We start from the raw sequence: 15,247 nt of genomic DNA on the forward strand, positions 1-15,247 counted from the left end.
GTGCCGACAACACTCGGGAATTTGGGGGATTTGTGCTGCCCGAGCGCGGCCCCGAGCGCGGCCCCGAGCGCGGCCCCGAGCGCGGCCCCGAGCGCGCAGCTCCCGCCGCCGCCAGCAGAGGGCGCGCGCGGCCGCGGCTCGGGGCGCTGCCCGCGCTCCCTCCCAGCCCGATCAATTAAACCGGGATCAATTAAACCGGGATAAATAATCCCGGCACGTTCCACCGCTGACTGACCGCTCCTGCCCTTGTCGCCGGCTCGGGGGGCCAGGATATAGCCCCCGCCACTTACTTCACGAACTTGTCCACATGAGACATTGAAGCTTCATAGTTTTTCCCTCCGAATTCTTGACAGTGTAAAGCCATGAAATGGGGTTTGTGTGCATGGACAACCTGGAACAGAGAGAAAAGCGAGTTTTAACGCTCAGCACACAGCGAGAACGACACGGACCTGGGTGCTCAGGGAGGACTGGCAGCTACCACCTGAGAGGTCATTGGCACAGCAATCTGCAAGGGGAGCAACATCTGCTATCCACATAAAAGATGCATAATACACAATTATGATCTCAAATATTCTTAAGTAATATTTCTTTTTTAAAACTATGATTTAATTCCTGGGCTGTATATATATTTAAAATATATTGTAGTATTTATATTTAAAATGTAAATATATTTTTCCAACTCCCCTCAAAGATGACTTGACATGATTAAGACGAGCCAAACCTTCCCTTGTCTGGGAGGTACAAGAGTTCAAACAATTCATTTGCTAGAGTGGATTTTTTTCAACTTTTATAAAACTTCTCAGTGCTGCTTAGCAGCACTTATGCAGTTGTGTTTGATATTTTTATTTATGGAATATCTTATTTACCAAAGTATTTAAATAACAGATGCACATACACACCTATTAACACCGGAGATATGGAAACTCATCATGCTATTCCAGGTGTTAGTGTTGAACACTGCAAGTATCTTAGATGCTACATAGTCAGCACTAGGATGCAATTACCATACCAAAACCCTAGAATGTCTGTCTTTCCTCATACCTCAAATCAAACACAGTTTATAAATTTGCTGCTGTTTTGAACACGCATTCAGTGTTACTCTGTCCTAAGGAATTTTCTCTGCTTTGCCTCTATTCAGAACTGCAAACAGCACATCCAAAATGTCTCTGTTAATACTGAGTCTCTATACCTTGTATTCCATGTCTTATTGTGAATTAATGGACACAAGCTCCAGAACAACTTCCATTTTAAAAGGGAGCAGTCCAAAGCAATCGACAAGGTGCCCGTGCAAGCGTACACGGAGCCAAGTGTTAAACCCAAATGGGATTCACTCGTTTCTCATGGGTGGCACGGGGCTGCCCCGGCCAGAGAGGCCCCGCTGCCCATGCAGCCTCGGCAGGAAGGGTGGGGGCTGCTGGCAGCCCCTGCAGCACCACCAGCAGCACAAACCAGCTCCTGGGCAGGGCGCGGGGTGCCCTGCCCGCGGGGTGCTCTGCCCGCAAGGTGCCCTGCCCGCGGGGTGCTCTGCCCGCAAGGTGCCCTGCCCTCGGGGTGCTCTGCTCACAGGGTGCCCTCCTCACAGGGTGCCCTGCTCACAGAGTGCTCTGCTCACAGGGTGCTCTGCCCGCGGGGTGCTCTGCCCGCAAGGTGCCCTGCCCTCGGGATGCCCTGCTCACAGGGTGCCCTGCTCACAGGGTGCTCTGCTCACAGGGTGCCCTGCTCACAGAGTGCTCTGCTCACAGGGTGCTCTGCCCGCGGGGCGCTCTTTAGGAATCATGGAATCACAGAATGGTTTGAGTTGAAAGGGACCTTAAAGCTTATCTCATTTCACCCCCCTGGCAGGGAAACCTTCCACTGGAGCAGGCTGCTCCACGCCCTGCCCAACCTGGCCGTGAACGCTTCCAGGGACGGGACACCACAAAATTGTGGATGTGTCTTTTAAACAACAGTAGAGAGAAACTGCCATTTGATGTGATGACAGAATGCAAAATCCTTCATTCCTGACTGCACAAATAACGTCATTAGACAACTCAGCTCAAAGACAATGAATTAAAGATCATCAAAATCTGAACTGCAGCAGGTTCCATTGAGCCAGAGGCAGTCACAGGTCCCTGCTTTGAAGCGGCACCTTCGTGTGACAGCAGCAGAGATGCCCAGCTCGGGGACAGCAGCAGGGAGGGCCCACGGGCACCCGCAGGTGCCAGTGCCAGACCCTGCCCCGGCTCCTCAGGGCACAGCACTAGACCCTGCCCCAGCTCCACCAGAGCCTGCCCCGGCTCCTCAGGGCACAGCAGGGACAGCGCCAGCGGGGCTCAGCAGCGCTGGCAGCACGTCCCTCCCTGCTCAGGGACACTCGTGGCACACTGCTCTCCCTCCGTCAGTGCCCAGCACAGCCCCTGCCAGCGGCTCCAGCTGCAGAGGGCACTGGCACTCCAGCCTGGCAGCGGCTCGGGCACGCCACAGCCCAGGAGAAGCCGGTGTGCTGCCACATCCAGGTCACACAGCAAGCTGCAGACAGCACTGCCAGCCCTCACCGGGTCACCCTGCGGAGAGAAGGGAACGCCTGAGTCACCTCCAACAGCCACCTCCTCTGTGCCGCAGCCTCCTGGCCACTGAAACACCTTGGCACTGACCTGCCTGCACAAGCATTCTGAGGTGAGCTGCTGCTGCTGCAGCGTTACTGGATAAAGGGAAAAAGTAAATACTCCCACTCAGGTGTTTGATGGTCATTGAGCACTTCCATTTGATTATTAATGCTGGTTTCTGCCAACAGGGATATCAGCAAATTGCTTTAAAGCATGCCACCGTCGGTAGGGATGGAGAATGACCCAGAGCAGGACCCAATATCAAGTTTAATTGATAAAAAAAAAAAGAAGCAGGTAACAGACCAGATGTCTAAAACCATATCTAAAATGCAAGAAATTATACTGAACTGGGACGTGTTTTTCCTCTGATATATATTTCCTACCATAGACTTACAAACAACTAAGACACAGTTGCTGAGAAGATGTCCCTGTACAGACGTTCCCCGCTCCCCAAGGCGCTGCCCAAGGCACCACTGGCAGCAGGCTGCCATCAGAGCCAGCAGCAGCAAATGACAGCCAACACTAAGTTTACCTGGCTGGTTCATTTTATTGGCTGTCTGGAGAGCAATACTCACCAAGCACAGCCCGTGAAGCAGAGCTCTGGAACAGAGCTCATCTGCGGACCCTAACATCAGGCCATCCCAATGCTCCATGTGCTTTATTGCTCCCAGTCAGCTCTGGATTCCTGACCTTATCTACTTGGAGAGCCCTATGAAGACACCATGATCAGAAAGCAGTGTAACTATTTGATCCTGTAAAGCCAACACACTCCCTGTCACTGTTTCAGGGAGCACATGCAGCAGGAACCTGCTGAGCATCGGGTCACTCATTTTAACTGTTGAGAGTTTGCTTCCATAAGAGCTCTTCTTACACAGCCCATGAAAATATAAACTGGTAAGACGAAAACATAATAAACTATTTGAAATAAGATTTAGGAACCATCAGTCACAGGGAGCCCTGAATGGGGAGTCCTGCAGTGAGACAACACAGGAGAACAACTCTGTTGTGCTGAAGCAGCAACAGAAAACACTTCCAGGCTCTCAAGATGCAGGACACAGGCTTTTTTTGTTTGTATACAAATCCTTGAGAACTTGAAATCACAGTGGGTATTTAAAAAAAAAAAAAAAGAGAATTATGTCATTTTTGATGGGGAAACAGCATTGGCTTAATAGCAGTGAGGTCCTTGTGGCACTCCTTGCAGGTTAAACCACTAGAACATACCTGAATATTAGTTATGTCCTCTCATATAATAAGTACCCTCCAACTAAAAGCAAACTGGCTCTGCTTCATTACCTTTTACTAGTTTTCTACTCTTATGGAAGAACAAACAGTACATAATAATGAGTAATGAATACTTCGGAGCTGAAAACTCCCAGTTGCCAGAGGTTAAAGATCATACATGAGACCACATAAATAATGAATTTGCATCCACGGCAGCACAGTGTGTTTACAAAGTTGGGCATTATTTTCAATTCGGGATATGCAAAAATAGCGTAAAGGAAGCCACAAGCAGGAGGTATTTTGGGGGATGTGGGTAAGTAGGCAAGATGCTCCAGCACAGCTGAGTACGAACACAGAACTGGTGAAATGCCAAGCCTGACATGTTATCACTGCTGCAGGTGTGTGCCTGTTTGGGCGGGGATGGTGATGGGGATGGGGACGGGGATGGGGACGGGGACGGGGATGGGGACGGGGATGGGGACGGGGACGGGGACGGGGACGGGGATGGGGATGGGGACGGGGTTGGGAACGGGGATGGGATGGGGATGGGGATGGGGATGGGGATGGGGATGGGGATGGGGACGGGGATGGGGATGGGAACGGGGATGGGAACGGGGATGGGGATGGGATGGGGATGGGAACGGGGATGGGGATGGGGATGGGGATGGGATGGGGACGGGGATGGGATGGGATGGGGATGGGGATGGGAACGGGGATGGGAACGGGGATGGGGATGGGATGGGATGGGGATGGGATGGGATGGGATGGGATGGGATGGGATGGGGACGGGGTTGGGGATGGGGACGGGGATGGGGATGGGGACAGGGATGGGGATGGGATGGGGATGGGGATGGGGATGGGGATGGGGATGGGAACGGGGATGGGGATGGGGACGGGGATGGGGATGGGGACGGGGATGGGGATGGGATGGGGATGGGGATGGGGATGGGGATGGGGATGGGGATGGGAACGGGGATGGGGATGGGATGGGGATGGGATGGGATGGGGATGGGGATGGGGACGGGGTTGGGGACGGGGACGGGGATGGGGACGGGGATGGGGACGGGGATGGGAACGGGGGTGGGATGGGATGGGGATGGGGATGGGGATGGGAACGGGGATGGGAACGGGGATGGGGATGGGATGGGGATGAGATGGGATGGGGATGGGATGGGGATGGGGATGGGGATGGGATGGGGATGGGATGGGGATGGGGATGGGGACGGGGTTGGGAACGGGGATGGGATGGGATGGGGATGGGAACGGGGATGGGGATGGGATGGGGATGAGATGGGATGGGGATGGGATGGGGATGGGGATGGGGATGGGATGGGGATGGGATGGGGATGGGGATGGGGACGGGGTTGGGAACGGGGATGGGATGGGATGGGGATGGGGATGGGGATGGGGATGGGGATGGGGACGGGGTTGGGAACGTGGATGGGATGGGATGGGGATGGGGATGGGATGGGATGGGGACGGGGTTGGGAACGGGGATGGGATGGGATGGGGATGGGGATGGGATGGGATGGGATGGGATGGGATGGGGACGGGGATGGGATGGGGATGGGGATGGGATGGGATGGGGATGGGATGGGATGGGGACGGGGTTGGGAACGGGGATGGGATGGGATGGGGATGGGGATGGGATGGGATGGGATGGGATGGGATGGGGATGGGGATGGGATGGGGATGGGGATGGGGATGGGATGGGATGGGATGGGATGGGATGGGATGGGATGGGGACGGGGATGGGGACGGGGATGGGATGGGGACGGGGGCCAGGTGGAACGGGGGCAGCAGCCAGGACAGACACAGCCCCACGCTGCTGGCCAGGCCCCTCCGAGAGGGGCACAGGGACAAGGGCACCAGGGTCAGACCTCAACCCCAGCAGAGCAGAAGGGGAGCTCCAGCCCTGACTGTGCCAAATAGGATTGCTTAGAACAGACGGCAAACTACGAGCTGTGAAATACAATTTAGCACGTGTGATCCTAAAGCACTTCAAGTATGTTCCATTTCCCTGAGCCTGAGTAGAGGCTCCTGCTGGGGACAGGCACCCAGAGCCCGCAGCACTCAGCTGCACACAGCCTGCATCCCCAGCCTGCATCCCCCACCCTGTACAGCCCCTGCACTCCAACCAACACCCAACAGCCCCAACAGCCCCACCTGAGCAAAGCACCCTCTGGAAAAGGGCCGGGACCTCAGCTTGGAGGAGCTGCAACACAGCTTTGCCACCCTCTCTACTTAAAAAAAACTCTTAATCATCCCCCGTAGTTTAAAAAACAGCATTTAGGGCCACTAGAATAATTAAACAACCTTTGAGTGGCTGGGTGGTGTTTTGTTGTGATTTGGGGTTTGTAATATTTTTGTTTGGTTGGTTTGGGCCTTTTTTGTTTGTTTTTCTTCCTTCTCTCTGAAGGGTAACACACGAAGTTCCCATGCAGCTATACCAAGATGACCTTTAGCTATTAGGTAAACTTTTAACTTCTGTATTACTACAAATAAAAGCTCAAAATACTCTCAAACACATCAGGCAACATGGAAAATGGCATTAAGGGAAAAAACCCTCTGGCTCCAAGCTTGCATCTAAAATAACCATGTGCCACAAATGTGACACAAAAAGACAGTTACTAAAATCAGTGCAGATTTTCACTAGCTCCAGCTCCCGAACTCCTCCTGCCCCAAACACGAGGCCCCGTGCAGATGGAGAAAGGGCAATGGATGGGGAAGGGGGGAGTGAAAAGGAAAGAGTCCTAAGTAAAAAACAAGTCAATAAAAGTTCTCCCTCTGTGCTCCTACACCTTTGCTTGCCAGCAGCTTCATTCATGCTCTAGGAGCTGTTCCCCTGTCTTTTTCCCGTGCACTCACTGACACGCAGGCTGCCAACCAGGGCACGGGCACTTTGCACAAGTGGGACAAACTCCCCTGTGCACATTCTCATTTGCACAGCAGTGAGCTCACCAAATCACCCCACTGCTTGTTAAGCGCTGCCATCTCACCCATCAGTCATCCCATTTCTTGGTAAGAACTGAAGTCTTCCCTGTCACACATTAAACACTCCAAAACGCTGCTCTCAGGCTGTTTCCACTCTCTCCCAACAACCCCTTTCCCTCCTTGTTTCCAGTGCAGGTTTTTGGGGTAAGAGAATTTTTACTGGAAAGAGGACTAGTCCAAATTCAGCCCTTTCAGACCTAATTACCAGTACCTATCTGCAGTAAGGAGATGGGGCACAATCCCCAGCACCAGGACTTCACTGGATTCTGCCTCACTCTAAGGCGGCTTTTCTACCCTTTGATGCAATTCCCAATGATCAGGGCCACAGTGCGACAAACTTGCTAACAAGCCTTTTTTCTTTTGTTTTGATTCCAGAGGATTGTCTTCAACTGCAAATACAGTTTTCTGCTTTGAACATTAAAAACCAGAGGAAACTTCACCAATCCCACTAACCATCCCACTGGCTGTCCCTACTGACCATCCCAGAAAATGCATATGGCATATAAGCCAATGGTAACACATAAGTGACTTGTATTCACCCATGACAGTGAATAAAATCCCTTACTTTAATTTACTGGAATTCATAAACAAGTCCACAAAATGCTCTTTAACCAATATGCTCTTTGACATCAGTTCAAAGACATTACAGGTTTAATTTCTAGAAACATTTTGAACTCAGAGATGTAATGGTTCTTCCTTTTCTGTGAACATTTTGACTGCTTACACAAGGACCTCATCCTCAGAAGTTATGCAAACCTCCCTGACACAACTGCATATGCAAATTGAATTCCTCAGAAGAATGGAAAAACTGCCGTCTGCGGTTTATCTGGTTTCAAGTTTACAAAGAGGCACGAAGAGTCATTTTCCAGTGCTGCTGCTGAACCTCAGTTCACGGAGGTTTCGCACAGAGCGTGTGGAATTAAACACAATAATCCCCCTGAGGCTGCACATTGGCTGGGTCGCTCTGAAGCCAGAGCCAGAATGGTGCTGAGTGACTTTGGGAAGGTACACGTTTGTCTCTTCCCTAAGGAGCTTTTTGTCAGGGTTTGTGGCGTGAGCAGCCAGCCCGCTGCCGAGACCCAGAGGGGAAGCAGGACAAGGCCAGCAGCAGCCATGGGCAGCACTGTAACTCTGCCTATTCTTTCTTTCTTTTTCTTTTTAAAAATACAGTTCTCACACTGCAGGGACAGAGGGCAGAGGTACGAGAGGGAACAGAACAGGACCCCCCAGCTGAGGATGGGCTCGAGTCTGCCTCGGCAACACTGTCCCTGGTCTGGACCCCGCAGCAGACTGGCGTCCTGGAGCACTCATGGGTAACTGTATTCCTCTTTGAGTTCTGTACACGCAATATTTACCGGGCCACAGACAGACCGCGCTCAGTCACGCGTCAGCGGTCCCTGCCCTGAGGTACCAGCAGCTCCTTCTCCTCCCCGCCCCTTCCTGTTTGCCACAAACTGTTCACAAGTGTTTCTGCAGCGCTCATCCCACTGCAGAAACACACCAACACACAAGGAGTTTCCTTGATAAAGATACGTCAATCAGTCATGTGGTGATGGAAAGTATGCGGCCATCAAAAAAAACCCAACCAAAACTAAAGAGTTCTCCGTGTTTATTTGTATTTCCTGCACAGGAAGAGTTTTTCCTGAAGCTGCGCAGGGTTGGAATCAGAGCTAGCTGAGACACTGGTGCAGTGCAAGCACCATGTACATACAGCAGCGACCAACCAAGGCGGAAGAAGAAAAATAAAGAGATGAATCTGAAGTTGGCAGATCCTAAAGAACGTAAGAGTGGTTACTTCACATTGGATTTTTGCAAATCTCTTACATTTGCCAGTAAAAGTGAATTGCAGTATTTTACATCAACGTAATAAAGGTCACAGGCTGCACTGGCAACCCGAGAATGTAGAGACTTGTGGGATGCTTTCAATTACAAAAGGAAAAGATGAAATTCTGCTAATCATATTTTCTGCACGCAGTTTCACTTTACCATTTGAACAGCACCATTCTGTTAACTATTTTTCTGTAAGAGAAGTAGGACTGGATAAAGGAACGCCGTGGCCCTTCAGTACCAGGTGGCACTGTTCCATGGCCGGGTCAGGCAGGGCTCGGAGCAGAGTGTTTCAGTGAGAAGTGTCCCTGCCCCTGGCACAGGACATCCAGGTGCCTTTCAGGTGCCCTGGGGCCCTCCCAGTGCCACCCTCCGTGGGACTGCAGCGTGCCCCGGTTCTGCCAGCAGGGACAGCAGGGCTCAGCTGCTGCTGCTGCCCAGGGTGCCACCTCCCTGCCCCAGCAGCGCTCATTCCTGCTGCTCGTCACCACATTTCTGCACACACGCTGCAAGTCAGGTCTCTACTGCAACAACACAGTGTGTGAGGGGGGCTTCTGCACTTTAAAAACCCTCTCACACAAGAAGGCAACAGCACATTTTATAATATGGGTTCTATGTCAATACTTCCACATTACCAAACAAGAAAATTGTTAAGAAAGAGCAGACAAAACTTGTCATATTTCCATTTTAGGGTAAACTAGACTTCCCAACAGATTTTTTTTTAAGTACTCAAATATATATCTTATTCAATAGACTTAAAAGACCATTTCATGCCAAACTGAAGTCAATTTTATAAAACCTGAATCTATTTTTTAGCCAGAGAATTGTTGATAAGAACAAATTGTGCTTATATGCTGAATTTTTATAATGATTACTTAGAAATGCAGGAAGACATATTTTCAGGGCCGTCTTTTACTATAAAATAAAATCACAATAAAATAGTACTTTCACTTCACAGAGCAAAAGATCCTGACATTACTAATTAGGTCAATAAACAAAGATGCACAAAACTCCATGAGAAAAAAAACTTTACCTTACCTGATAAAATTCCCGAAGCCAATTCTTCTGTAAATTTTCTGGCTGGAAAACAAAAGGCAAAAATTAATTACAAGTAAGAGAAATCTATTTTTACAACAATATCGTGCTATTATTGCTTTCCTCAGTGCGTTCAAGAAGGGAGCTTTTCTCACAATTAAAGCAAAAAGTACAAACACGAGGATGTTCCTCCACGATGCCACTGGACAGGCCTCAGCCCATCGTGCCCAAGCCCCCCTGATTGTCACCAAAAAGGTGCATTTTGTGTGTGAGCGCACAGCATCGGTACCCACACGTCTGTCAGGCAAGGGCACACTGAACCGCGTGCTGTTAGAAGGGCTATTATCACCTGTGGGGCAGAAACTGCACCAGCTGCCCACACCCAGCCGCTGCCACCTGAGCTCCCAGCGGCCAGAGCTGCTGCACACAGCTGGTTCAGAGGAATGACAGTGCCTTTGGGGATGCTCCATCCCACCACACCTCCTGCCGAGGACAAACCGCGAGAAGCATTTCCAGATTGCTCCAGAAATTACACAAACTGATGCAGCAAAACTGCAGTGAAGTGCTAATTCTGTGTTTTCAGGAACAGATCCCAGCCCCAGAGGGCTGAGAAGGGACAGCTGATTTGTTGAGCGTTATCTTCAACAACGAGACTTCTGGATAATTTTTACATCCTAAAGGGGAATAACAATACAAATCAGAGTTCCTTGTCACAGCAGCGGCAGGAACGCCCAGAATCGGTGGGAGGCAGCAGAACATTCCAGACTGGAAACAGAGAGGCAGCTCGTCCCTGCCAAAGAGCTCGGGCACCAACTGCCCAGAGGCGAACACTGGCACCAGCCTTCTGCTCTGCTCTGCTCTCCCACCAAGCATGCTGCTTTCAAAGGGCTGGACACAACTTCACAACAAAACTGAACTTCTTGTAACCAGCCCCAAGAAAGAGGGTGCTGAGAGGGTCTCTGCGGCTGCCAGCACGGACTCCTGTGCCCAGCCCGTGCCAGCCCTGTCTCTGGCTCACCCTGGCTGTGTGCCCAGCCCGTGCCAGCCCCGTCTCTGGCCCATGGCTCACCCTGGCTGTGTGCCCAGCCCGTGCCAGCCCTGTCTCTGGCCCATGGCTCACCCTGACTGTGCCCAGCCCGTGCCAGCCCTGTCTCTGGCCCATGGCTCACCCTGACTGTGCCCAGCCCGTGCCAGCCCTGTCTCTGGCCCATGGCTCACCCTGATTGTGCCCAGCCCGTGCCAGCGCTGTCTCTGGCTCACCCTGGCTGTGTGCCCAGCCCGTGCCAGCCCTGTCTCTGGCTCACCCTGGCTGTGTGCCCAGCCCGTGCCAGCCCCATCTCTGGCCCATGGCTCGGGCTGCACAGGAAGGGCCCTGTTGGCTCCCACTGCTGTGCCCTCCTCCAGCAGTCCCTCCTCTGGCACCACCACATCTTTTCTTTCCACTTTCACCACTCTGTGCTACAATTCTGTAAGCTAGCCCTCACCTCGGACTCCTCTCCAGGCACCTCACATAAATGAAACAATTTGAACTTTTGAAGGACTGGAGATAACAATCAAGTAGAAAGATAATTTATCTTCCTCTTATTTTTCTGTCTAAAAATAGGCACATTATATTTCATGTCTTCCACAGACTTTGGACTTCTTCCTATCCCTTCTCTCTGCACTCTGTCCTTCATTAAATTATCTCATGCTTTTGGTAACATAATGGAAATTAATCTTTTCCCTGTCCTCTCTGATGCTAAATCCTTTCATACCCATTCACCGATGCAATTTCTCCCGGGTCACTAATCCACACGCCATTTTATCAGTCTGTTCTGGCCGCTGGCAGTGGGAAGCACTTCCTGTGCCCTGTCCCCAGTCCCCTCCAGCCCTCCTGCCGCCCAAGCAGCCGCAGGCCTCTGCTCCAGGTGTCCTGCCAAGCGCCCAGGGCTCTGCTCCAGGTGTCCCTGCCGCCCAAGCAGCCGCAGGCCTCTGCTCCAGGTGTCCTGCCAAGCGCCCAGGGCCCTCCTCTCCCTCCATCCTCCCTTGCCCTCGCAGCTCAGGCTCCAGGGCTGCTGCCCAGGGGCACAGGGCTGGCCAGCACGGATTGCTCACTGACCCGCAGGCTGCACCTCAAACACACCCGACTGTGCAGGCAGAGCTCAGCAAACGCCCCTGTGCCTGCAGGAGCACGGCCCTGCTCCCATCCCTCCCTTCAGGCACACATTCTGACTGCACCGGCCCTGCTCCCATCCCACCCTTTGGGCACACATTCTGACTGCACCGGCCCTGCTCCCATCCCTCCCTTCAGGCACACACTCTGACCCCACCGGCCCTGCTCCCATCCCACCCTTCAGGCACACATTCTGACTGCACCGGCCCTGCTCCCATCCCACCCTTCGGGCACACATTCTGACCCCACCGGCCCTGCTCCCATCCCTCCCTTCGGGCACACACTCTGACCCCACCGGCCCTGCTCCCATCCCACCCTTCAGGCACACATTCTGACTGCACCGGCCCTGCTCCCATCCCTCCCTTCAGGCACACATTCTGACCCCACCGGCCCTGCTCCCATCCCTCCCTTCAGGCACACATTCTGACTGCACCGGCCCTGCTCCCATCCCTCCCTTCAGGCACACAGTCTGACCCCACCGGCCCTGCTCCCATCCCTCCCTTCAGGCACACATTCTGACCCCACCGGCCCTGCTCCCATCCCTCCCTTCAGGCACACATTCTGACCCCACCGGCCCTGCTCCCATCCCTCCCTTCAGGCACACATTCTGACTGCACCGGCCCTGCTCCCATCCCTCCCTTCAGGCACACAGTCTGACCCCACCGGCCCTGCTCCCATCCCTCCCTTCAGGCACACACTCTGACCCCACCGGCCCTGCTCCCATCCCACCCTTCAGGCACACATTCTGACTGCACCGGCCCTGCTCCCATCCCTCCCTTCAGGCACACATTCTGACCCCACCGGCCCTGCTCCCATCCCTCCCTTCGGGCACACATTCTGACCCCACCGGCCCTGCTCCCACCCCTCCCTTCAGGCACACACTCTGACCCCACCGGCCCTGCTCCCATCCCACCCTTCAGGCACACATTCTGACCCCACCGGCCCTGCTCCCATCCCTCCCTTCAGGCACACATTCTGACCCCACCGGCCCTGCTCCCATCCCACCCTTCGGGCACACAGTCTGACTGCACCGGCCCTGCTCCCATCCCACCCTTCAGGCACACACTCTGACCCCACCGGCCCTGCTCCCATCCCTCCCTTCAGGCACACAGTCTGACCCCACCGAGCCGCAAATAGAAACCCTTCCCCTCGAACAAGCACAACTTCCAGACAGCAACACCACATGGGATCCGTATTAAAAACCGGGACATGCGTCTCGCGTGCACCGCTCCCCTCAATTAAAAGCAGTTTTGACCTTTTCCTGGAATTCCAAATCCCACTCAAACTACCTCTTTTCATGACGAGTTTCCACTTGAAGTCTATTTATGTCACGCTGGTCACTGTAATGGTCAGGTTTATAAGAAAACACAGTCAGCTTGTGAACACATGAACACCACATGAGCTGCTAACAGCCCAAAAACAAGCGGCTTTTCAAATCGAACGTACAAGTAGTCTCTCTTCTCCCCAGTACTTCTATTTCCTACAAATTTACACTCAACAGCCAACAGGAAAGCTTTAAGCCTATTGCAAAAATATACTCAGATGGGGAAGGAGTCTTTCCAAAAAAATGAAAAAGAATATATATTTAGGCAGGGTAAGGAGCCTTTCATTCAAAAGGAAAAAGGGAAAAGGACTAAATGAAACCAAATTAACAGCTTGGAAAATTTCTTTTCAGCTTTGTACAGAGGGAAATGGAAGAAAGCCAATGAATTATAGAAAGCAGGTTCTATTTTGTGAAGTTTATTTTTAGCAAAGAATAGGCTCATATTTTAAGCTAAAAGGAAAAAAAATCTTGACTGGCTTTGTGAAAACTGGGTTCCAAAATGAATCAGAGGACAACTGGACTCTGCACACTGCCTGAACACACACGGCACGAGCAGCCCCGATTTTTACATGCCTGACTGAAGCAGCCCCAAGAGCCCCAGACGGGCTGAGGGATCACTGTCAGAGTGATCCCTGTCCGAGTTCCAGCAGTCCCTGGCATCCCCCAGCACCACAGGGCCCTGCTGCAGGCACAGACTCCTGGGCTGCGGTCCCAGCAGCACCCAGAGCCTTTTCATCTTATACTGCAAGGCACATAAAGAAAAATATAAAATACAGACTATTTTTCCCCACCTTTACTGTAATTGGTTTTCTACTTCTTTAATGAAAAGCAAAGCCTTTGATCAAGTTCTGTTTCATCAGCAATAGGCTTACTCAAAAACATCTTTAGAGTCCGCCAACATGGCTGACCATCACAGTTGTTTCAACAGAATTATTTAGACTGTGAAATTTTGATCAATATTTTTGATCTCTTATATTGCCTTTGTAAATTTACTGACACGCTTTCGACATTTATATTCAAAGATCCATTGGATTTAAATATTTTTTTTTTTACTTCAAATAGACTTGTAAGCACTGCTGTTGCTATGCTCTCTTGAATCACACAGATGATACTGGCAAAAGCCCCCCATCAGCTGGGTACTATTAATGTGGTGTTTTGTACCCACTTTACACTCTTAAATGACAAACAAAAAGATTATAATCTGCATGTTCTGTTCACATCATGAGTTCACAACATTTCAAAGCCCATGTAGGCAAACCTACCAGGACCAACAGGAAAACCAGAATTACGAGTTTAAGAAAAAACATTGAAAGAAAAATGCAGATTTTTTAAAATCCAAACTTTTACTTAAACACTGTGTTTTTATTCCATGCATTTGCACAAACAACTCACAAACACTACTGTGGTGTCCCTTTCATTTCTGAAAGCCTGCAACTTTCCCAAGGAGCAGCAGAAAAAGAACAGTCCCATCCCGGTGCTGTTACAGCCCAATGACAGTGACCAGGATCAAGGAACAGGTATGGGGGAGAAAACACAGCACAGCCTAATTAACACAGGCTGAAAACCAGGGGTGGGACACACGCATCTGTCATCCAGGAGTTTAGGGCCAAGGTACTCCCCGGCTGAGCAACGCCGTGGCTCGTGGGACACCGAACCAGGAGAAACGGAGAAAAAAAGCCAGCAGGTAACCCGGGGCAAAGCAGAGCCTGAGCGGAGAGGATGGGGAAGGCGCTGCCGCCACTCCTGGGACAGGGAACAGGGGACAGGAGCTGCCCGGCACGGCCGGACAGTGCCCGTGTCCGCAGGGACAGCCCCGTCCCTGCCGGGGAGGGTGACAGCGCCCAGGGCATCACCAGGACAGCAGGAGGAGCACGGACAGTGCCCGGGGACGGACAGTGCCCGTGTCCGCAGGGACAGTGCCCGAGGGCCGGCCGTGTGCGCAGGGACAGCCCCTGTCCCTGCCGGGGAGGGTGACAGCGCCCAGGGCATCACCAGGACAGCAGGAGGAGCACGGACAGCGCCCGGGGACGGACAGTGCCCGTGTCCGCAGGGACAGTGCCCGAGGGCCGGCCGTGTGCGCAGGGACAGCCCCTGTCCCTGCCGGGGAGG

At 52.3% G+C, this 15,247-nt stretch overlaps 1 protein-coding gene across 2 annotated transcripts in view; it reads right to left on the reverse strand.

Annotated features, from left to right (window-relative positions):
• INPP5A (inositol polyphosphate-5-phosphatase A) overlaps window positions 1-15,247 on the reverse strand; it is a 187,334-nt gene that overhangs the window by 130,790 nt on the left and 41,297 nt on the right. For both annotated transcript variants that reach the window (XM_054276844.1, XM_054276845.1), the window contains exons 2-3: window positions 9,666-9,707; window positions 291-391 (exon numbers count right to left, since the gene is read on the reverse strand). In XM_054276844.1, coding sequence (XP_054132819.1) covers window positions 291-391; window positions 9,666-9,707 — 143 coding nt within the window. The remainder of the gene's footprint in view (window positions 1-290; window positions 392-9,665; window positions 9,708-15,247) is intronic.

Source organism: Melozone crissalis, unplaced genomic scaffold, assembly GCF_028551555.1.
Source record: "Melozone crissalis strain CALT ecotype California unplaced genomic scaffold, PUWL_Pcris_2 ptg000019l_1, whole genome shotgun sequence".
Taxonomy (NCBI): Eukaryota; Metazoa; Chordata; class Aves; order Passeriformes; family Passerellidae; genus Melozone; species Melozone crissalis.